This window comes from Melospiza georgiana, chromosome Z (genome assembly GCF_028018845.1).
Source record: "Melospiza georgiana isolate bMelGeo1 chromosome Z, bMelGeo1.pri, whole genome shotgun sequence".
NCBI lineage: Eukaryota > Metazoa > Chordata > Aves > Passeriformes > Passerellidae > Melospiza > Melospiza georgiana.
The window spans coordinates 38,900,498-38,923,461 of NC_080465.1; the positions used below are offsets into that span (position 1 = coordinate 38,900,498).

Here is a 22,964-nt window from a genome sequence, read left to right on the forward strand (position 1 = left end):
CCCCCTGCATACCAAGTGACAGGATTGTGTCATCTTAAGTTGCTGACTCTCCAAGACTGTACCTGTAAATGTATCTTTAATGTTGCCTAGATTGAAATAGCAGCATGAAGTATATTTGTAAGAGTGGGATCTTATGTGCTGTGCTGATGTTTACACTGAGTCTTCACCCCGGATTCTGTAGATGTTTCTTCAAAGATTTGACTCTTTCCTTGGCTCTCTAAAATGGGATTATGCAATGGGATATAGGTAAATTTCCATCTCTGAATTATTTAAAGCAACTTGTGTTGATGTGTGTCTATGACTTACCATGCAAGGCAAAATTCTTTTTCTGGAAATCTGTAATGCAGCTGCTGTTCCACTTCACTTCCCAACTCTTAGTTATCCACTGAATATATTTAACTAAGAATATCACCAGGTAATGGCATGAAATCCAATATACCACGAAGATCCTAGCACAAATGGATTTATTAAAAATAATTTATTGGGTAGTACAATAAAAATTCATTTACTCTTCAAAGCAAAGCAGAGCCATGCGAGAGTAAAGATATTCATGCCCTCTTAAATCCCCTTTGTGTATTTTAAAAAATTATTCATAAAAATTAGGGCAAACATCTACACAAATACCATGCAAATATCTGGGAATAGATGCTGAAAATGTTTAGTAAAACATTTTAGATATAATCTCTATGCATCATAATATTCTGTCATTTTAAAATATTTTGGTGGGGCAAAAAGCAGTGTGCTGTCATATTTTTGAAAGGAAAAATTGCTGACTCTGCCAGGATTTCATCTTTTCATTGGGAAGATAGATGAGATTTCATCTAAGGCAGGAAGTCACTGAAAGAAAGCTAGACAGTTCCCCAAATGAGAGATTAAAGTGATGCTGAGAGGAATGTTAATGTACAACATGCCCCTCAACTACAATTACTTTTGAAATGTGTTCTCTTTTTAATCTTGTTCTCATTTCAGCTTTGAAAGGACAACAATTTACAAGATTTTTTTGTAAGCTGGCTAGACAAGTAAGCCTATTTTCAGTGGCTATACCTTTTTGATTTCAGTAAAGCACAAATGTCTTTCATCTGTGAACTGATGGTACTGTATTGAAAATGAAGAATCCATAGCTCTTTTAGTTTGTAAGTCTTTTTATTGAAGGTAATGAAAATGAAATTATGTAACATTGTGATACCACAGCAGCTGGATAGAAGCTTTCTAACGTGGTTTTGAGTATTCAGGCATCCTTTACTGCAGTTGCTGGACACGTGGAGGATCCTGTCTCCAATTGAATGCCCGAGTGTCGGGTAAACAGGGTGTTTGTCATACAGAAATGATCCCATATTCATTAGCTTCCCCCCCTTACTGGATGTATATTTTTACTTTATTTTACATAGTCTCATCTCTTATCAAAAGTCCTCATAGGTTCCTTGGGGTCTGTCTTCAATTCCCATGTCCTCTTGAACATGAGACATGGGTTGTTCCTGAGCCCCCATTTTTGACTAAGTGCAATATAATTTTTTTCATAACTTCAGCTTTGTTAGCCTTGCAGAGCTGAGCTGGCATCCTGCTTGTGTTTTGCTTGGGTTCTATTTGTGAAGTTGCATCCTTTATCTGTTTCTCCAAGGCTGTGCTGTTCTGTTCTTCTGTCCTTGATAAGAGTAAAATGTTGTTCCGTTCTACGCAAATCATTAGAATAATTTTACTCATTATCTTGTCCATATTGTATCGTTAACAAAATCCAGATCCCATGCTGCTGAATCACATAAGCACAGGTTGGAGGGGGTCACAGTGGTCATCTGGTCCAACCTCCCTGCTCTGTCATCCCAGAGCACATTTCTCAGGATTGTGTGAGACAGTTCTTGAATATCCCCAACGAGGGAGACTCCTTGGCTTCTCTGGGCAATCTGTCCCAGTGCTCAGTCACACTCACACTGAAGAAGTTCTTCCTGGTATGCCTGGTGTGGTATTCCCTGTGCATCAGTTTCTGCCTGTTGCCTCTTGTCCTTCTCACCAGTGTGGCACTGGTGAGAAAAGCCTCTGACACCCTCCCCTCAGAGACACACAGGTCTCGAAGAGATCCCCTGTCAGTCATCTCTTCTCAAGGTGAACAGGCCCATCTCCCTCAGCCTTCTTTGTATGAGACACCCAGGGGTTTTCAGCCTGTATAGAAGGTCAATACCACTGTTAGGGTCTTCATGACGATCTATTTGTTGTGTAAGGTAGCACTCAGCCTTGTACAAGTATGGGATCGTTGTCTTTTCCATTCTAGTATTCCAGGAAAAGTGATTTGCTACTTCTGTAGCAGTCATGCTGAAGAAATCTGTGTTTGTAAATCTAGTGAAAATATTTAATTCACTTTCAAATACTGAAGTGCAATTCCCACTGGGAATGGAATGGAATGGAATGGAATGGAATGGAATGGAATGGAATGGAATGGAATGGAATGGAATGGACTCTCCACTGGCTTTATAGATCTTGTCATGAATATTTGCAATGTCCATTGCCTTTCTTAAAGGTTTTCTCTTTTTAAGAAGTGCATTTTCAAACAGATAAGAGATAATTTTAAAAAGGACAAAAAGTTCTGAATTTGTGCAGCTGTTACGCAAAGATAAGATCAATTTAGTAACATTGACCTTCTCAAGTGAACAATGCAGTGGCTATGCTTTTGGATAGTTTTATCTATACCAGTGAATAACTGTTGTCATATATAACAGTACTTTAAGACTATCTGTCCTGCCAAAAAAAAACCCCTGAAACTGACAGATTTAAAAGATTGTTTCTTTGAAATTAAAAGAAGGTGAAATAATTAAAGGTACAACTAGTTAGCTCCATCTTTGTAAAAAAAGGAAGAGATAATGTGAACAGTTGATATAAACAAGACCAGCTAAAGGGAATACAAAAGTCTTAGTCTGAACTTTGAATTGAAGGATGATTTATACCAAATAATTTCCTTATTCAACTGACAAGCTTGTGATTTCTTGGCAGTCCTAAGTGACCACATCATGTCTTGGTGCTTTTATTTAAATTATTTATGGGTCAGATATATTACTTAGACAAGCTTTGAACCCTTTGAATGCTTACCTGTCCCTAAAAGTTGTCTGTCCTTTAAACCTGTACCATCTTCGATCATTTAAATGGGTCTGGAGGAGCCCATACAAGGATTCAACTGACCAGATAAGTTAACACCTCAGCAGATACTCAGTGATACTCCTACGTCACTACTTAGTTTCAGCCTAACACAGGAATTATGTTTATTTTTCTGGGACAAAAATGTTTGTACTCTCTCTGCCAGAAATAAAATATCGTAGAGGCATAGCTTCAGGAAAGACAGTCCGAAGGATATTTCTTGAAAATTATCTAGACATGATCAAGATGTTTACAAATTGTAGTTTACATGGTACATGTACCAAATCACTAAGGAATGGAGGGAGTGGTGAGACTGAAGGAGATAAGAGCTATGTGCAGGGCTTCTAGATTGATTTCTTTCTTCCTGGTAATCTTTCTTTTTCTCACACATTGGTCAGTAAATGTAAAATGATGTCTGAACAGACACTCTTGAGAAGTTAGCAAAGCATTATCCCAATCACAAATCAAGATGGATGCTGCCATCATTTGTTCCTATGATATCTGACTGGAAGGAAGTTTTTTCAGGTATTATTTTGCTGTGCAGGAATAAACCACAGAAGGCAATCAGAATTTCTCTAATCCTGGTGCTATTTATGCATGATTTCTTCCCTGTTGCATTTATTGCACTTCCAAGATTGATGGGCTAGCAGTGGTAGGAAGTTTTCGGAATACTATTCCTGATTACAATAAGAAAAATGGTGATAGACTGCACTGGTGAGATGAAGCAGGCAGTATGACGCCTCAGCCATATCCACTCCTGCTTCACACTGTGGTAGAGGCCAGTAGTAGAGCAGACAGTCCATACTAGCTGTGGAGCACACTCAAAGCAATGGGATAAGGATTTAAATCATCTGGCCAAAGCAACAACTGGCAGAGACCCTTTCCAAGTGGTCTCTGTTGAGCTTGATGAGGGTTCCCATCTGAACTGAGGGGGCTTTGCACCTTGCATATAAAGATGCTATAGATATTCCTCTTCTCTCACTGTGCGACCTCCATATTAGCAAAAAGGGAATATAAAATGCTCACCTTTAAAAGCAGATCTTAGTAATTGAATTCTTCTGAAGCCTAGTTATATTCCTTTTCTAAAAGTTCACTTCTTCTCTCTTAGAGCCCTGTAACACATAATGTATATAGAATATAGAATGGTTTGGCTTGGAAGGGGCCTTAAAGAAGATCTAATTTCAGTGCCCCTGCCATGGGCAGGGACACTTCCCTCTAGACCAGGTTGCTCAAAGCCCCGTCCAGCCTGGTCTTGAACTCTTCCAGGAATGGGGTGTCTACAGCTTCTCTGGGCAACCTATCTCAATGTCTCACCACCCTCACAATAAAGAATTTCTCCCTGACATTTAGTTTAAACCTACTTTCTTTCAGTTTTAAGCCAGTCACCCTTGCCTATCAGTACAGTTCCTGAAAGAGTGTCCCTCTCCAGCCTCCCTGTAGGCCCCCTTCAGTTACTGGAAAGCTCCTATGAACTCTCCTCTCCTCTCCTCTCCTCTCCTCTCCTCTCCTCTCCTCTCCTCTCCTCTCCTCTCCTCTCCTCTCCTCTCCTCTCCTCTCCTCTCCTCTCCTCTCCTCTCCTCTCCTCTCCTCTCCTCTCCTCTCCTCTCCTCTCCTCTCCTCTCCTCTCCTCTCCTCTCCTCTCCTCTCCTCTCCTCTCCTCTCCTCTCCTCTCCTCTCCTCTCCTCTCCTCTCCTCTCCTCTCCTCTCCTCTCCTCTCCTCTCCTCTCCTCTCCTCTCCTCTCCTCTCCTCTCCTCTCCTCTCCTCTCCTCTCCTCTCCTCTCCTCTCCTCTCCTCTCCTCTCCTCTCCTCTCCTCTCCTCTCCTCTCCTCTCCTCTCCTCTCCTCTCCTCTCCTCTCCTCTCCTCTCCTCTCCTCTCCTCTCCTCTCCTCTCCTCTCCTCTCCTCTCCTCTCCTCTCCTCTCCTCTCCTCTCCTCTCCTCTCCTCTCCTCTCCTCTCCTCTCCTCTCCTCTCCTCTCCTCTCCTCTCCTCTCCTCTCCTCTCCTCTCCTCTCCTCTCCTCTCCTCTCCTCTCCTCTCCTCTCCTCTCCTCTCCTCTCCTCTCCTCTCCTCTCCTCTCCTCTCCTCTCCTCTCCTCTCCTCTCCTCTCCTCTCCTCTCCTCTCCTCTCCTCTCCTCTCCTCTCCTCTCCTCTCCTCTCCTCTCCTCTCCTCTCCTCTCCTCTCCTCTCCTCTCCTCTCCTCTCCTCTCCTCTCCTCTCCTCTCCTCTCCTCTCCTCTCCTCTCCTCTCCTCTCCTCTCCTCTCCTCTCCTCTCCTCTCCTCTCCTCTCCTCTCCTCTCCTCTCCTCTCCTCTCCTCTCCTCTCCCTCTCCTCTCCCTCTCCTCTCCCTCTCCTCTCCCTCTCCCTCTCCCTCTCCTCTCCCTCTCCTCTCCCTCTCCTCTCCCTCTCCTCTCCCTCTCCTCTCCTCTCCTCTCCTCTCCTCTCCTCTCCTCTCCTCTCCTCTCCTCTCCTCTCCTCTCCTCTCCTCTCCTCTCCTCTCCTCTCCTCTCCTCTCCTCTCCTCTCCTCTCCTCTCCTCTCCTCTCCTCTCCTCTCCTCTCCTCTCCTCTCCTCTCCTCTACCTCTCCTCTCCTCTCCTCTCCTCTCCTCTACCTCTCCTCTCCTCTCCTCTCCTCTCCTCTACCTCTCCTCTCCTCTCCTCTCCTCTCCTCTCCTCTACCTCTCCTCTCCTCTCCTCTCCTCTCCTCTCCTCTCCTCTACCTCTCCTCTCCTCTCCTCTCCTCTCCTCTACCTCTCCTCTCCTCTCCTCTCCTCTCCTCTACCTCTCCTCTCCTCTCCTCTCCTCTCCTCTACCTCTCCTCTCCTCTCCTCTCCTCTCCTCTCCTCTACCTCTCCTCTCCTCTCCTCTCCTCTCCTCTCCTCTCCTCTCCTCTCCTCTCCTCTCCTCTCCTCTCCTCTCCTCTCCTCTCCTCTCCTCTCCTCTCCTCTCCTCTCCTCTCCTCTCCTCTCCTCTCCTCTCCTCTCCTCTCCTCTCCTCTCCTCTCCTCTCCTCTCCTCTCCTCTCCTCTCCTCTCCTCTCCTCTCCTCTCCTCTCCTCTCCTCTCCTCTCCTCTCCTCTCCTCTCCTCTCCTCTCCTCTCCTCTCCTCTCCTCTCCTCTCCTCTCCTCTCCTCTCCTCTCCTCTCCTCTCCTCTCCTCTCCTCTCCTCTCCTCTCCTCTCCTCTCCTCTCCTCTCCTCTCCTCTCCTCTCCTCTCCTCTCCTCTCCTCTCCTCTCCTCTCCTCTCCTCTCCTCTCCTCTCCTCTCCTCTCCTCTCCTCTCCTCTCCTCTCCTCTCCTCTCCTCTCCTCTCCCTGTCTTTGTAGCAGAGGTGCTCCTATCCTCTGATGAAATTTGTGGCTTCCTCTGGACTCAGTCTAATACCCTTACCTGCTTCCTGTGCTGGGACCCCAGAGCTGATGCAGCCCTGCAGGTCGGGTCTCAGCAGAGCAGGGCAGAGGGGCAGAATCCCCTCCCTGCCCTGCTGCCCACCCTGCTCTGGATGCAGCCCAGGACACGTGTGGCTCTCTGGGCTGGGAGCCCACAGTGGGAGATCATGTTGAGTTTTTGTCAATCGTCACTACCAAGTCCTTTTCCACAGGGCTGCTCTCAAACACTTCTCAGCCCAGCCTGTAGTATGCTATATAAACCTGTCCACCTTAAAATGGAAACAAGAAATCAGAAAAACCCCAATTGTTTTAAGACATGATTTTCTCCTATTGAACAATATTTCTCTGGAACTAAGACATAGACGTGTTTTCAAAAGGTTAACACGGGAATTTCTATTAGGTTTTGAGAGAATTTCTGGCTTTCTATTATGGGTTATGTCAGCAATTATATTATTCAAAATAATACAGACCTCTTTGCCTCTTACAGAGCTGCATACTCATGATAGCCTATTTTTTAATTCTTTTACAATACAGTAGAAACAGGGTTTTTATTGTGAATACATATTGATTTTACCACACAAGTGATGGAGCTACCAGTTTGCTTAAAGATTCTGGAAAAAAACAAAATTTTATACTAGCCTTTAGATTTTGTGAATTACTGAAGAAGAAAACAGTGTCTGGGGATTTTTTTTAGCTAGTATATTTTGTTTGTTAATTTAATGACAGCTTTCCAGCTTTTTCTTTCCTTTCTGTCTCAGTATTTGAACTAAGCTTTTTTGCAACTCAAGAAACACGGTGCTTATTGTGTTTCTTACATGAATGAAATTATTTTTTTAAAATAAACTCTGAATGTTTAATTGATGAGGAATGTGGGAGCCAAGGAGGGTTAGAGCATTACACCACTGGTGTTTCAGGTCATTCAGGCGCTAAGCTAATTACCAGTGACAGTTTCCATTATGTGACTATATTAATCTGGAAGAGCTGCTCTGTTTGTGAGCACCTTCCTCATGGGGAGCAAACATACTACCGTATGAGATAAGTGGCTTCTGTGTCTTTCAGTTTTGGCTTGACCTTATTCAGACTCTTTGTTCAGATTTCACTGTTTAAGCTGCAAACAGGAGAATGGGTTGAAAGAGAAGCAAACCTATTTTCTTGCTTTGAGAGCAGTTGAAAATAAGGATATTTTCCCTCATTTGTTCTCTATGATGTCCACTTAAAAGATATCACCAATGCAAAAAGAAGTGTATTCAGGGCCATGGGGTCAGTGAGCAGTGCCCATGGCAACTAAGAAACCATTCTGCAGAAGAAAATGCAGTAAGGAGTAAGTGTTTTAATCCCCAACTTCAATCCCTTTACTTCCTGGCTTCAGAATGAAATATAAATCAGACACCATGGCGTTCAGCAACTTTTCATGAAAGGCATGTTTGCAAAAAGGGATTATGAATGGGCAGCATTGTTTAAGGAATTTAATAATACAATTTGCTGGTAAACTGTTGAGACTAGGAGTGACCAGTTCTTTAGAGTGTGGTCAGTGGGACAGAGGAAGAGAGGCTGTGAAAGCCGTGTGCCACTGGCTGTGCTGAGGTGGGATGCGCAAGGCATGCTTCTCAAGGAACACCCATTGTGGGGGACATACTTTGCCAGCACTACGTTTAGAACTTTGCTCACCAGGGGGAAGGAAAAGTCGAAATCCCCCAGTGGTTTTCATGGTGTTCTGACAGCTGTGGCCGTTTTATAACCAGGAGATTGTTGGTTCATTTTACTTATGGTTAACGTTTGTTATTCCATATACTGATTCCTTCCTGCACTTGGTTTCCGTCCTGACCTGTGAGCTCTGGCAGTGTGACATGTTGAAAAGTGCATAAGAAAGAAAAAATGAGTGCTGTCACCCTTATTACATTAACACCCGTGGCAGAAAAAAAGGAAACCAACCCAGATTGTCTCAAAATTCTGTAAACAATTTCATGCTCATAACATTTCATGTTCTTCAGGTCCATTTTTGATATCAAACAATATCCTTTTCTCTATTTCTTTGTCTTCTCTTCCCCATGACAGTATATGCATGAATATGATCTTGATAGAGCAGGAATCTTTCTCTCTTCTGGTAGAGAGACTCCGTGGTTGGGCTTGGCAGTGCTGGGTGTACACTTGGACTTGGTGATCATACTGGTATTTTTCAACCTGAATGATTCTATGATTCTCATTAGCCTATCAAACTTCAGTCTGGGCTTTGAATGCACTGTCCTGTTCATTATGCTCCTTAGCAACACCAGGGTCTGAGCAAGCAAGATTTAAACTGTGCACAGATACCTAGGAGGTTGCAGTTCAGCACCCTGATTCCAGCATATATACCCTCCAAGTCTTTACTACTGTCTTCAACGAGGGTTCCTGTTCCAGGGTGAAATCTCTCTGATTTCACACTGCTGGATCTGGATTTGGGCAGCTGCATTGGCAGGTGCTGATTCTGGAGTCCTCAGTACTGCTCCTGAAGCAGCCATATATTGGCCTCACTTGCAGCGCCCATTTGGGGAGGGCTGAATTATGGCTTTAACAGCAGCAAAAAACCCAACCTGACACAGAAGTGCCCCACAGTAAATCAGAGACAGTAGAAACTCAGAAAGTTAGCAGTGCTAGCACTTCACATCATTTTCTTGCCTGATAAAGACAGCAGAACAGAGCAGCATTTTACTCTGATAAGGAGAATAGAACAACATAACCTTGGAGAAATAGATGAAGGATGTAATTTAGGCAAACAGAAGCCACACAAAATGCAATCAGGATGCCACTGAGCTCTGCTGACGAAGCAGAAGTTATGCAAAACAACGATATTGCCCTTACACGAAAAAGAGGGTCGAGCCACATGAAAAGGACATGCTACACTGAAAACTGTCAAAGAAGGTCCCAGAGAACCTATAAGGACTTCTGATAAGGGGTACAGCTGTGTAAAATAAAGTAATGCATAAACATCTAGCCAGTGGGGATAGCTGAAGAATGTGTGATTGGTGTGTACAATAAACACTCTGTTTACGTGATGCTCAGGACACTCAGCTGGAGGAAGGATCCCCTGAGTGACCAGCACACTGCACTGAAGTGTGCCTCCTCTCTAATAGTCAAAACCATGTTAGCAAATTCCCTTCTGGCTGGTATCATGCCATGCAGCACGCTAAACAGACAATTCACAGACAATGAAAATGTACAGGGATGCCTTGAAGAATCTTGGCAAAAGTAGAAGTCATATGGCTGAAGGCTAATGATTTTGACCTCTTGATAGTAGAGTAGTAGAGCTTTTCAGTTCTAGTCCTAGACTCTCTTCAAGAGATTATTTTGAAGAGAGTCATGCATGCATTTAGTGGAGATAAATACAGAATTAAATATTTAAAGTGAAGGCCAGTGTTATGTACAGGATGCTGCAGTTCAAGAAAAAAAATTACAAATAAAATCTGAAAACCTATTTCTGTATAAACAATTGTTGACATTATTAATCTACAGATTACCATGGCAATTTTCAGTAATCTGTGATAAGGAGAAAAATATGTTTGTGCTAAATGAAGCACCTGGTGGATAAGTATGTGTTTATTTTACACATTTTTCCTCTCATGAAGTGAAAATTTGCCAAACAGGTGTATTTTTAGAACGAGAAAGCAAATAATTCTGCAGTAGAAGTGTTTTCTTTGTCAGGCTGCATTTGCTTGGAAGAACGGATGCTTAGCAATATCCTATAATAGCTATATCCCCAAATCAGCCTGGCACGAAACAGTAGGTTTTTCCTGCTTTTTGAATTGAACTGGTCAGGTATTAGACTGATGTTCACGTATAAAATCAGGTACAAGCCTCTTAGAACTGCCTGAAGAAGAGGATGAAATAAAAAGGGCCATAGGTATAATTTGTATAACATTTCAGATTTGATACAACTTGATGTGGGATAGGAAGAGAGGTAATATATGTGTGTGTGTTTGTGTGTGTGTGTGTATGTGTTCAAACATGTATGTATGACTGCTTTTCAATTTTCAACTGGACTGTGGCTTGTTTGTGTATTTTAGATAAAAGGCCACTGCACTCCCTCTAACTGTACTTCCCTTTTTTAAAGTAAGATTTTCAGGGTTTTTCTTTAGTTAGAAGTTTCCATTCAGATCTGTCCCAGCTGCAATTTTTCCCTTAAAGTGATCATCTTGGTAGTCTGTATTGTTTTAGTAATGATTTAATGCAAAATATTCCTCAGATTAGAATAATACCAATCAAAAGAAAATTCTCTTTTCTATATATAATAAAAGTAGAATTCATTTTAATGTTATCAATCTTAATGCAACAGTGTTTTCCTCTTATAATATTGCTTTAAAATCAGAATTTCTTCTTGACTTGAAATTTGCCAAGGTTACCTAATTGTGTAGGTTCCAGGTCTTTTTGATTTTTAATGCAAGACACTGAAAAACATTTTTGATGTGTTTTCCTGATCTATGCTAGAACATGAAGATGGAAACCATTTTTATATTGAACTCAAATGTTCAATGTAGTAAAACTTTGAGAGTAGCAAAAGTAACTATTTCTTGCATAGAACCTAACATCACTACTGTGCAGGTGGGCTAGTTGAGCTTGATTTTTATTGTTTTTTCTGGCCAAGTGTTTAATTGAAATGGGATCTAAAGACAGGGAAAAGTAGCACACACACACACACAGAGATGCATATCTGAAAGCTGTGGTAGACAATTAGCAGAACATTTCTCTTTAGAAGTCTTGCGCAGATGACTCCCTGAAAACAAAGGGTGCAGAGAAATCCCTTCTGTCTGCATTGCTTCATTGCTCAAAGATGTCTGTAGCCTGCAGAGGCAAGAATTAAGACAATTTTTATTGATTCTGTGTCATCTGTTGTCAGAAGGGTTTAGTACTGTGCAAGAAAGTGCTCGACCTTGAAGCTGATCTTTGTGAGTAAATGGATGATCTGTATCCAGCAAGAAAAACCATAATATGAGTAAATACTGTCTCACAGCATCGCTTCATAAATTTAAAATTTTTTGGTGGTGACATCTGTGTACTCTCAATGTCATGATACTAGCAGGACATAATTTTACTCTAACTGTACAAGTAAATATTAAGTTACAGGTACTCCTACAGAAAAGTTAGTACAATGTGGCCCTGTGTAGACAGATCGTGCTTTGCTCTCGCAATGACAGCTTAAATTACAGGCAATGAAAATGAGTAAAAACCACCTACTTTGAACTTGACATTAGTAAACTTAATACAGACTATGTGAATAGCAGAAATTCCTCCTTGTCTTTATACACAAAACAAAAACAGATCTATGGAACAATTACAGTTAGTGTAAAAAATTCTTGTCAATGAAACATACCATTAGTTAGGGGTTTTTTGCTAGTTTTAGACATGGCAGACACACATCTAACCTGCATGAAAATAAATATACTATAACTAATGTCTCACGTATGTAAATACTTTACTCGGTGCACAGCATGCATGTATATTAAGCACATGTTTATGTAAGCAAGATCTAAAATGTTATGGTTTGATGAGATAACTGGCATGTTTGAATGACTGACACTGTCTAGACTTTACTGAAGAATTAATTGAGTTAATCTGAATACGTACAGGCAGGTTTTGAAATTACTGAACTGCTTTGTGTGGTTTAGGATTTCTCAAGCTATACTGCTTCTTTTCTTATGAAGTGTATTCATAAACACACCTATTGTATGTTCTCCTTGATGGTGTCTGACTTCTCTTATACAGGAGCAATGCTGAAGAAACTAGTCAGGTCAAAAATAAACATGCAGATCTCAGATGAAACACACATTAGTGAGAGAAATTTTTTTAAAATTATCTTTTCTTGTAAGGAGACATTTTCTCTGGGATTAAGTCATGCATCAAATCAACAGCATGCCTCTGCTTTTGAACTCAAATGTAATGAAATTGAAAACTGAGGAATAAGTCTTACACTCTTCTAATTATTTCTGCTGGTTTCATTTAATTTGGGTAATTACTTATTCATATGCAAAATGTGCAGGAGTAGAATTTCCATCCATTGTTCTGAAAGGCAGTAAACATTAGCTGATTTTCACATACATAAAACAGTTGTAAACCATGACTGAAATATTGTTTGTTTTATATATTAGAAAAAACTGCCACATTGTGATAATGGAAGTGCTTCTGTACTTCCAAATACAAAACTTCACAATTCTTACCATAAAATTGAGCTATTAAATTCAAAAACTATTGTTTGGACCAAATATCAAATACAGGGGAGTTTTAGGTGAGTAATGCAACTGATTTTTAACTTGCATTTGGTCAGCCATAAATTTAGGTTACATTCCAGCACATGGAAGGTGGCTGTGCTCACCATGTCAGACTTGTCAGTTATTGATTTCCCCAGTCAGTGAGATAACTCCATGGCCATACAGCTCTTAAAAACAGATTGCCAAGTTTTCAGTCCCAGCATGATTGTACTGGAGCTCAGCTGAGTGATCATGAAAGAAGCAAAATGGTCATGGGGAAGTGACGTATTTCTGTCACAGTGGTGGGAAATCTGTGCTGGGATACCACTCATATAGACGTCAAAGAGAATGTCAGCTTCCTTTTACACACTTGGATGGTAAGTCTGCAGTCCAGGCTGGAAAAGAAATGCAGTGTTGTTAGAACAGAGCAAGAAATGCATGGCAGCAGTTATAGCTGGTCAATTATTATTTCTCCTTTTTAGCTTTTTCAACTGAAAAAAAGGTTTTACAGTTGCAGTGAATGGTTTGTGGTTTTTACTTGGTTTTAAGATAATTAGTCTTTTCATTGTTCGTTCTGTTTCTCGATGTACTAAAGAAGAAGGATAGCCCAAATTTCCCTGCATTGGTCACAATGCAAGACATTGCTTTCAGTTAAAAATATTGATTAAGTTTAAAAAAATTAAGAACTTTTCTGTGAAATATGTAAAAATATTTGACTGATATAGAGTGTGTTGGATTATGCCCTTTTCTGACTTGTGATTGTATTTCTAGAGCTTGTGATTGAAAATACTAAGCAACTATAGGCAATTCATGAAATGCGAACTATCCTCAGAAATCAGATCACAGCTGTCTCACAGTGTTTCTTTCTCTATTTTTGGTGTTCTGTTGATGATCCTAGGTTTTCTTCATTTTTTTCTTCATTTTTATAAGTCTTGAAAAGCCAGAAAATTTATGCCAGCACAGATTGTCATGATAGATTTGTTCTAAATATCAAAGGATATGCAAATGCAAGATTCCTGAACAGTGCAAATTAGAAAAATCTGTAAAATAGTTGGTTGCATATTTTATTTTAAAATAATTACTTATTTCTTGTAGCTAATGTGGAAATACTTAACTCTCATTTTCTTGTTTTTCTCACTTTTTTATCCATGAGTGCCATCTGATATAGAAAATTTATCTGTTTCTTAAAATAATTCAGACAACTTCACACAGACATCTTCTGTGGTTGTGTATTCTGTATGATAGAATCCTAATTCTTTTATAGAAGTCAGATTTTTCATATTATATTAACTTTAGATTCCATAGAAATTTAAATTCACATAAGGCTTATTGATAATGTAGTGTAAGGATTTGATGGAGGATATATTTGACATTTAATTTCACAAGCACTGAGTTTCATGAAAAAGCCATATTACTAGTGATAGCAGGAAACCTAGCACAATTACTGGATAACAGCAGAAAATGACATGTACCAAAGTGAGAGAAATGTTTCTGCTTACAACAGATTGTAAATGTGGATAACAAAAAAAATAATTTGTCAGGGTATTTCTTCCCTTCTGCCTCTTCCCCATCCATTCTCCCCCTTCCTACAGTTTTAGAAGAGCAAATATACCTCACAGAGGTAGTGTACCTCTGGGCTTAATAACAGCGGGTTAAGTTTTTAAGAGAAGAAATCTCCAGCACGCAGAGTGTGTGCATAGGTATCACAGGCTATGTAGTATCTCCAGCTACAGGGTCGGGTGTTTAGGGGGTGCAAGGCCAACTCTTCACTCAGTTGCCATGTTTTTACAGTAGTGCATATTACCAAAAGTAATTTGAGTGTTTATCAGCATTTTGTGTCACAAGGGTCGTCTTGTGGCAATGGGTCTTTTAGAGTTGCATTAAGAATCATTTCCTCTTACTTTTCTTTCTTCATTTGCCCATCCCTGGGGTGTTCAAGGCAAGGTTGGATGGTGCTCTGAACAGCCTGATCTAGTTGAAGGTGCCTCTGCCTGTGGCAGGGGCGCGGGGACTTGGTTCCTTCAAATGAAAACTGTTCTGTGATTAATTCCTGAGTGTAATATGTGCAGAAATTTGTCTTTTGGTTCCTCTTCCTCCCCTTAGGAGTTGTTTAGAGGTGCTAGGCTATCTTCTAGTTAACTGTTACCTGCTCACCCCGCATGGCACCAAACAAGGGAGGAGAAGCGTCAGTGTCCTCTGTGAGATTTTCTTCTTGGGAAAGTGCAGCTCATCCAAGTGCACTAGGTCAGGGTTCTTTCCATCATGTTGCACGAACCTGGATGACATGACAGGGCTTCTCAGCCACTGCAGTAGCCCACATGCTTGTAAGCACAGACCTTCATTTTCCAGGCTTTTAAATGGAAACAAAATTACTTAAAGGAACAGACAATTTTTTTATATATATAACATTAACATCAGGCAGCAGATCAGGACAGGCCTCAGTCCCAGCAGCCTGCAGCAGCATCCATAATCTGTCCTAAACCTCAGGGTGCAGTTTGGCGTTAGGGCCACACCATCCTTGTTACGGTGCTGCAGCCATGACAGAGCACTCTCAGTTCTGCAGTAATGTGAAACAAATACAGTCCTAGTCTGTTTAAGAGTGGTGTCTCAAGGGAGCTTTAGTCCATATTGAAGTGGTCCTATTTCCACCTGCCTGTATATTACCTCTCCTAAGTGGTTGCTCCCAGTCACTCATTTCCAGTGTTATGAGCACCTCTGCTCTTCTGGTCCTATGGTGAGGCAGTTCAGGGCATTAAACCAGCATGGAAATATTTGTATCCATTATAGTACCCCTCTGCTGGCACAAGCATGGCAGACATTTGATAAATCTTCAATAGCCATTATCTAGGCCACTCCTCTCTTTTGCAGTCTATGACAAAAGAGCACTGAAGTCCTTCTGTCCAAGATCCTGCAAGTAGTGCTTGTCCTAAGTGTAGTCTTGTTAAGCATCTGGAAGTGTTTTCTTCCTCAGGTTCAAAAAGAGCCTGCTACATTGAAAGGATGGTATTAATGATGATTTAAAAGGGAAGGTTTCTGATTGTGCTCCATTTCTTTCTCTAACCTCAACATTTCTTCATTTTAATTTTTCACTGTCTTAAGATTTTTGTGATTATTTCCTTTCTTTTGTCTATGTCCATCTTTTGTTATAATTTCTCCTTTTTTATCTCTTGTTTTTCAGTTGCGATCAAGCTCAGAGATTGGCCAGGACATCCTGAATGACTGCCTTGCAATCCAGCCCCTCCGGCCAGTCCTGTCACCACAGGATGCTGTAGATAATACCATGGGACACTCCCCAGGGTCTGCTTGTGATATTTACCCAGGTATAAAATAAGACAGATAAAAAGCTGCTGTATTATTCCTCACTTAGTATTAGGGATCACTTTGTAGAGTAGAATGTACTCTGAAATGCATATCTATCTCATAAGAAGGATAGAATGTATAAAGCAATATAAAAAAAGATTTTGAACATGTTTTTATGTTTTTCAGAGGGAAGGAAAACAAATCATATTATACTCATTAAAAGACCTAATACAACATAGATGGATATTTTTGTTCTATGGGCATTTGATTCTGCAACCAATTTGCTTCTACCATTCCTAGTAGACATCTTGAATACATATTTTAATTTAAAATCACAGTATTTTTACTCTGCCTTATTCATGGATCACATATCAGTTTTTCAATTGATCTACATTAAGAAACTGAAATGCTGCATTATGAGTATAAATATACAATTGACGGTGAATAGACAATAAACGCATTTACACCATGAATGTATGTATAATCCTATTGTATTATTTCAGTTAAATATCTGAGATTTTCCTACTAAAATACCTTTGTCATACCTGCCTACATGTACAATTTTTTTGTAATTTCAAAAAAATTTGAAACTATCAGTAAGTTATGAGTGATAATAAATCTTAAAGCTCAAGAGGGCAATGGGCAGGATGTTAACATTTTTAATGCAATATTTTAGTAGTTGTGAGGGCCTCTGTTTTTAACTTTCAGGCAAAATGCATTACATCTTTTATCACTTCAACTTTTAAGATCAAGAGAGAACCAGATGTAGGAAGTGAATTAATCGGCTTCATTTATGTTATCTGCAGTGATGAAAATGACATTATATGAAGTGGCCACTTCAATACGTGGTTTTATTTTGCTGAGAGGTTTGTAAAACTAGCAATTCTATTTCATGCTTTTGTCAAGGCTGCTGTGAGTCACACAATAGTTAGTGATGATGTAGGTGTATGTGACAAAATTCAGGACATTTAAACCTGTGATTGATTGTATTCTAGTTTTTAGGTAGTTGGTATTACTTGTATGCTGTTAACTTTTAAATGCCTTAGTCTGAGTGTACAGACTGAGTGTGACATTTACTATGCGATAGAAAAGGTAAATTTCAGATTTTAAAAATGTGACTTTGGCCAGAGAAACTCTGGGAACATGTAATTGGTTATAGTTGTTTATTTTACATTGTGCATTGAAAGGGAGTTGGATAGTGAGGAATGTTGAGATTTTTTTAAATTATTTATGGTTTTACCAAGTGTAACATGCAAAACTGAGAGATAACAAAGACTCAGCTTTTCCTTTTCCTTTCATGTTCCTAGACAGAATGGAAGCTGGGATGGGACAGTGTGTCAGATTTCAGAAACTGAGGATATTCTCACAGGAGGTGGCCACAGCAATCTGTTGGGCACTCCTCCCTAGCTTCCAGGCTATGCTTAATTGTCCAGCTCTGTCTGCTGGGTCAGTCCAAGCACAGGCTGACAGTGGCTTGAACAAGCTGCTGCCCATGAAAAGCTGGGTAGTTTCTTTCTTTACAATACTTCCTATTGTATAGCAATTTTTATGGTAATTTAATTTTTATGCTAATTAATCAACATACTCTTATCAGCATTAATTTCTGTGTAAATAATAATCTGCTTTCTCTTACATGTCTCCCACCTATCTATCATTTGGCAAAGTTCTTGTAGTTCTAGTCACTTGTGTTGTTTCACATCAGTTAGAGGGTGCTATGTCAGGCATAGAGCAGTCCGTGTCACTCCATTTTGACAACTACTTGATCCAGTTGAATTAAATTGTTTCATTAACGACTCATCAAGGATGCTGCAGGGTGATAGACTATGTGAACAAATGAGATAAATCTGACAGGCAGGAAATTATTGTATTGAAATGCCAACATGAAAATTATTCATGTCCAATTGAGAGAAACATAAAATACACAAAAACCTAAATGTCTTGTCTCAGAGAAGCTACCCTTCAAAACTCACTTCAAACAATTTTTTTTTTTTTTTTTCTTGTAAATACAGCTTTGAGACTTCGGAAATGTTAAACACATTATTTTTACTGGGTACTGTTTGAGACAGCACATTGGCTGAAATGTCTCTGTGCTACTTTTGAAGTAGAAGGAGGAGTAGATTTTCATACTTCCAGTCGTGTCCAATCAAACTTTTCTTACTTGAACGTCATTTCACTTACTATTGATGCACATTTAAAGCACATTTATTGGTGCACATTTAAAGTTTTTTTTCTTGTAGAAGAATTCTACAGAATAAGTGTTTGAAAGCAAACTATTAGAAATAGGCAAGAAATGCTAGAAGTACATGTTTAGATAAAAGTCCATTTTCACTTACATAGTAGAACACCTGTAGAGACCACTGTGTAGTTTCTCACTACTGATAAAATACAGAATCTATAGACATAGACACATTTAGATGAAATGCAACAATAACCTTTTTGATTACAGATCTATTAGTTGGAGTTAAGTCTTCAAAAGAGCTTTTTCTTATCTTTATAACTTCATAGAAGAAATCCAAACTGACTATTATCTTATTAATACAGTGAGGTAGCATTACAACCTCTTTGCTTAAATCTAACACAAAATTACATTTATGGGTCTAAAGCAAACAGACTAAGGGCTAAGCATTGTGATAGTATCTAGGTTTAAATTTTGAACAATACCTAGGCATTTTGGTTTACTCGGTTCACAGAATGAAGGTGAGAGCAATGCACTCATAATAACATGGGGATGATGATTTTTCCTGCTGTGAAACAATATGAACTTACTTTGTATAGAGCAATCAGAACCACTAAACCCAGAAGAGTCATAAATAATGCAGCAGAAAAAAACCCCATCTTTTTACTGTGCTGTTTGGATAAAACTTGACCATTTCATATCTGTGCATAAGCCAGAATGTGTAATTCATTTATAAGCAGTTACTGAATATCACACTAAGTTCTGCTCCAGAGTTAGCAAAGGATCTTTCTAGAGCTTGTCAACTGCATAATTTTCTTTGCAAGTTGGAATTTAAAAATTGTATCAGTAAAGTTACAGAACTTATTTGAATACTAAATATTTTTTAAATAATGTCTTACACTATATTGTTAAACTTTGACCTAACTACTTCTATGTGTATGACTTTCTGTGTTTTGCTTGAGTAACACTTTTCTTTGGTTTTTTCCCCTGCTAAAACTGTGCTAAGGTGGGTGCTCTGTGCACATAATATGAAAAAATTCCAATCCCCCAGGAATTTGTATATAAGGTAACAATAGGAAAGTAGGAAGGTACAACAAGAGGTTAAGCACACATACAGGAATAGATAAATGAAATTGTTAATTAATGAAAGAATCATTTTAAAGAAATTGTCCTAGTGAGTCCCTAAGAGGTGTCTGAAAAAAAGCAACCTAGTTTTCTTTTTTAAAAAGTAGTCTGTTCTTTTCTTTAAAAATAGTTTTTTAAGGGTGATAGGCTTGGAAAATAGTTACAGCTCATTCCTGTTAGAAAAAACAAGAATGGGAAGGAAAAACTGACATGTGAATGGCCCTTGCTGTGAAAAACAGAATTGTGTTTGATGTGTAGGGAATGGATGCAAAAGGAGCAGTAATGTAGGACTACCAATAATGAAGAGGATCTCTGTTTTCACCTTTTAGGCTGAATTTAAGTATTGCATACATGTCTAGAGCTCCTGCTTAGTGTGATGTAGTCATAGGTAGAACCATACACACATTACAGGGGGCAAAAATGTGTTAATAATATTATCTTAATTTAAGGAGGATAGTTTGCTTCCGCTCAAACTTGCCCTTTTATTTACCAGTTTTACTTATGAGTTTATAATTTCTATTTTGAGACAACTTCATGGTTCTCCAAAAATTGATGTAATGTTTGGGTTCGCATTTTTAAGAACATTTACCAATGGACTGCTACAAACATTGTGGGCAACATGCCCACTTGCACCATTTGTGGTTCCATTCATCATGATGAGACTGAACTTCAGAAACTGTAATCCACTAAAAGAGAAGAAAATGAAAGGCAGGGATGTGATCTAGAGATGCCATTTCAGGAATGGCTTAAAATACTGGTCCAGACCCTGCTTTATTTCTTCAGTACTTTAATGTTTTCCAGTATCTATGATCTGCCTGTAAAACACCTGAAAAGTCATAGAAAGGCCATCAGTGCAGGTGGTCCATGTGACAGGTCAACTTTGGAGACAAACTTATTATCTTGAAAATGCAATTTTTACTTCTACTGTACTTCTTAATGCATGATGGCTTCTTGAGTTTCATGTTCTCTGGAGACTTCAGGTTTACAGATGAGCTGAGGATAAAGGTAAAACAGAAAATAGGTTTTTCATTTGCTGGGCTTACCACTTACAACTCAATACAGCACATATCCACATATTCCTGGCTACAAAATCTGGTGGACTTCCTAGGGAAAGAGAAAGAGGGGAATATATGCAGGTGATGCTTACAAGTGCAAAAAATATTTCATATATTTCCTTCTGTGCAATAGTAAATCAGTTGTTTTCAAAGACCTCATAAATATTCCTTACAGAAATAGAAGGCTATATTTAGTAATTAAAAATAAAGCAACCTTGCAAATGTAGCTAACTGAGCTACAAAATTAAACCTTCACACTGTCTTACTCTACATAGTAAAAACTCTCAGCCCTACTCCAAATTCATTCAATAATTAGAAGAGAGATCTTTTGGTGGCAGAAATTGTTTTTAAGAGTGCTGGTAGTAAGCCCAAGATGCTCTTCAATTAGAGCATTTTTGATAATTTTCTAATTTCTGCATTTAAATATGTTCCATGAAATTACAGGTTTCTGACTCCATTGAAAAATAACTTTTTTTTTACCTTAGATTCTGTGACACTTTCAACACTACTTTTTGGCTTTCTTTTCTTAAAGAAACCTTATTCAGGATCATCCTTTTCTCTTGCAACCACCTAAATTGTTCCTATGCATTGTGAGGGTACATGTGAATTTAGCTTCTCATAGAGAACTGTTTGCAGAAATATTCTCATGGAAAATTCTTATGTACTGATAAATGGATATGTGATGAGGCTCCAGGAAAGAAAACATGACTCCTTCCTCCTTTTGGCTGAAACTTTGTCCTAGCTGAGGTTCACAATCTGATGTTCACAGGCGGGACTAAGTTGCGACTAAGCTGTAATCATCTTGTAAATAATGTTGTAGCTTGGATTTTTTAAGGGATGCAGAGGAACAGCACTCATGATTCTTTGGATTTTATTGAGGTTTTCTGGGTTTTTTTCAAAATATCTGAATATGTATAAAATTTCTTTAAAAGTTTTAGTTTATCCTGAATTGATAAGACTTCTTGTAGCAACCCTTTTGTTACATAATCATAGAATCACAGAATGGTTTGCAATGGAAGAATTCTTAAAGGTCATCTAGTTCCAATCCCCTGCCATAGGCAGGGGCACCTTCCACTTTACCAGGTTTCTCAACGATCCATCCAGCCTGGTCTTGAACCCTTCCAGAGATGCGGCATCCACAGCTTCTCCAGGCAACTTTATCCAGCGTCTCACCACCCTCACAGTAAAGAATTTCTTCCTGACATCTAATCTAAACCTCTTCTCCATTTGTTTACAACCCACTTAAAACTAGCATTTAATTCTACATCTTTGTGTGTGGACCTATATGGTGGTACTACACTTGAGCATACTGGTTGTCATGAAAATTTCACAGAGTCACAGAATCCTTAGGTTGGAAGAGACCTTCAAGATCAAGTCCAACCCATGCTCTAACACCTCAACTAAACCATGGCATTGAGTGCCACATCCAGTCCTTTCTTAAAGACATCCAGGGATGGTGACTCCACCACCTCCATGGGCAGGCCATTCCAGAACTTTATCACTCTTTCTGTAAAACACTTTTCCCTAATATCCAACCTGTATTTCCCTTGACTTGAGACTGTGACCTCTGGTTCTGTCAGTTGTTCCCTGGAGAAAGAGACCAGGCCCCCCTGACTGCAGCCACCTTTCAGGGAGTTGTAGAGAGTGATAAGGGCACCTCTGAGTCTCCTGTTCTCCAGGCTGGACACCCCCAGCTCCCTCAGCCGTTCCTCACAGGGTTTGTGTTCCCAGCCCCTCTCCAGCCTCGTTGCCTCCTCTGGATGTGCTCAAGCGTCTCAAGGTCCTTCCCAAACTGAGGGCCCAGAGCTGGACACAGCACTCGAGGTGTGGCCTCACCAGTGCTGAGTACAGGGCAGAATGACCTCCCTGCTCCTGCTGGCCACACTGTTCCTGACACAGGCCAGGATGCCTTTGGCCTTCTTGGCCCCCAGGGCACACTGCTGGCTCATGTCCAGTCGGCTGTCACCAGTGCCCCCAGGTCCCTTTCCAGCCACACCGTCCCCAGCCTGTAACACTGCAGGGGGTTATTGTGGCCAAAATGCAGGACTCAGCACTTGGATTTATTAATCTCCATCCTATTGGACTCTGCCCATCCATCCAACCATTCCAGGTCTCTCTGCAGAGCCCTCCTACCCTCCAACAGATCGACACATGATCCCAGCTTAGTGTCATCTGCAAACTTACTAATGAAGGACTCAATCCCCTCATCCATGTCATCAGTGAAGATCTTGAACAGAGCTGGCCCAGCACAGACCCCTGAGGACACCACTGCTGACTGGCCCCAGCTGGATGTGGCACCGTTCCCCTCCACCCTGTGGGCCCGGCCACCCAGCCAGTTCTGAGCCCAGCACAGAGTGCTCCTGTCCAAGCCGTGGGCTGCCAGCTTTTCCAGGAGTGTGCTGTGGGAGACAGTGCCAAAGGCCCTGCTGAAGTCCAAACAGAGAACATCCACAGCCTTTCCTGCATCCATCAGGTGGGTCACTTGGTCACAAAAAGAGACCACATTGGTCAAACATGACCTACCTCTCCTAAACCCATGCTTTGCTCAGTTTCACACCATCTAAATCAGGTATTTAATGGACTGAAAA

General features: G+C 40.2%; 1 protein-coding gene across 1 annotated transcript in view; it reads left to right on the forward strand.

Moving 5' to 3' along the window:
* The window catches only part of GLIS3 (GLIS family zinc finger 3), a 119,999-nt gene that overhangs the window by 77,068 nt on the left and 19,967 nt on the right, over positions 1-22,964 (forward strand). Inside the window, exon 5 of the mRNA XM_058043819.1 lies at positions 15,899-16,040. Within this exon, the coding sequence (XP_057899802.1) occupies positions 15,899-16,040 (142 nt within the window). The remainder of the gene's footprint in view (positions 1-15,898; positions 16,041-22,964) is intronic.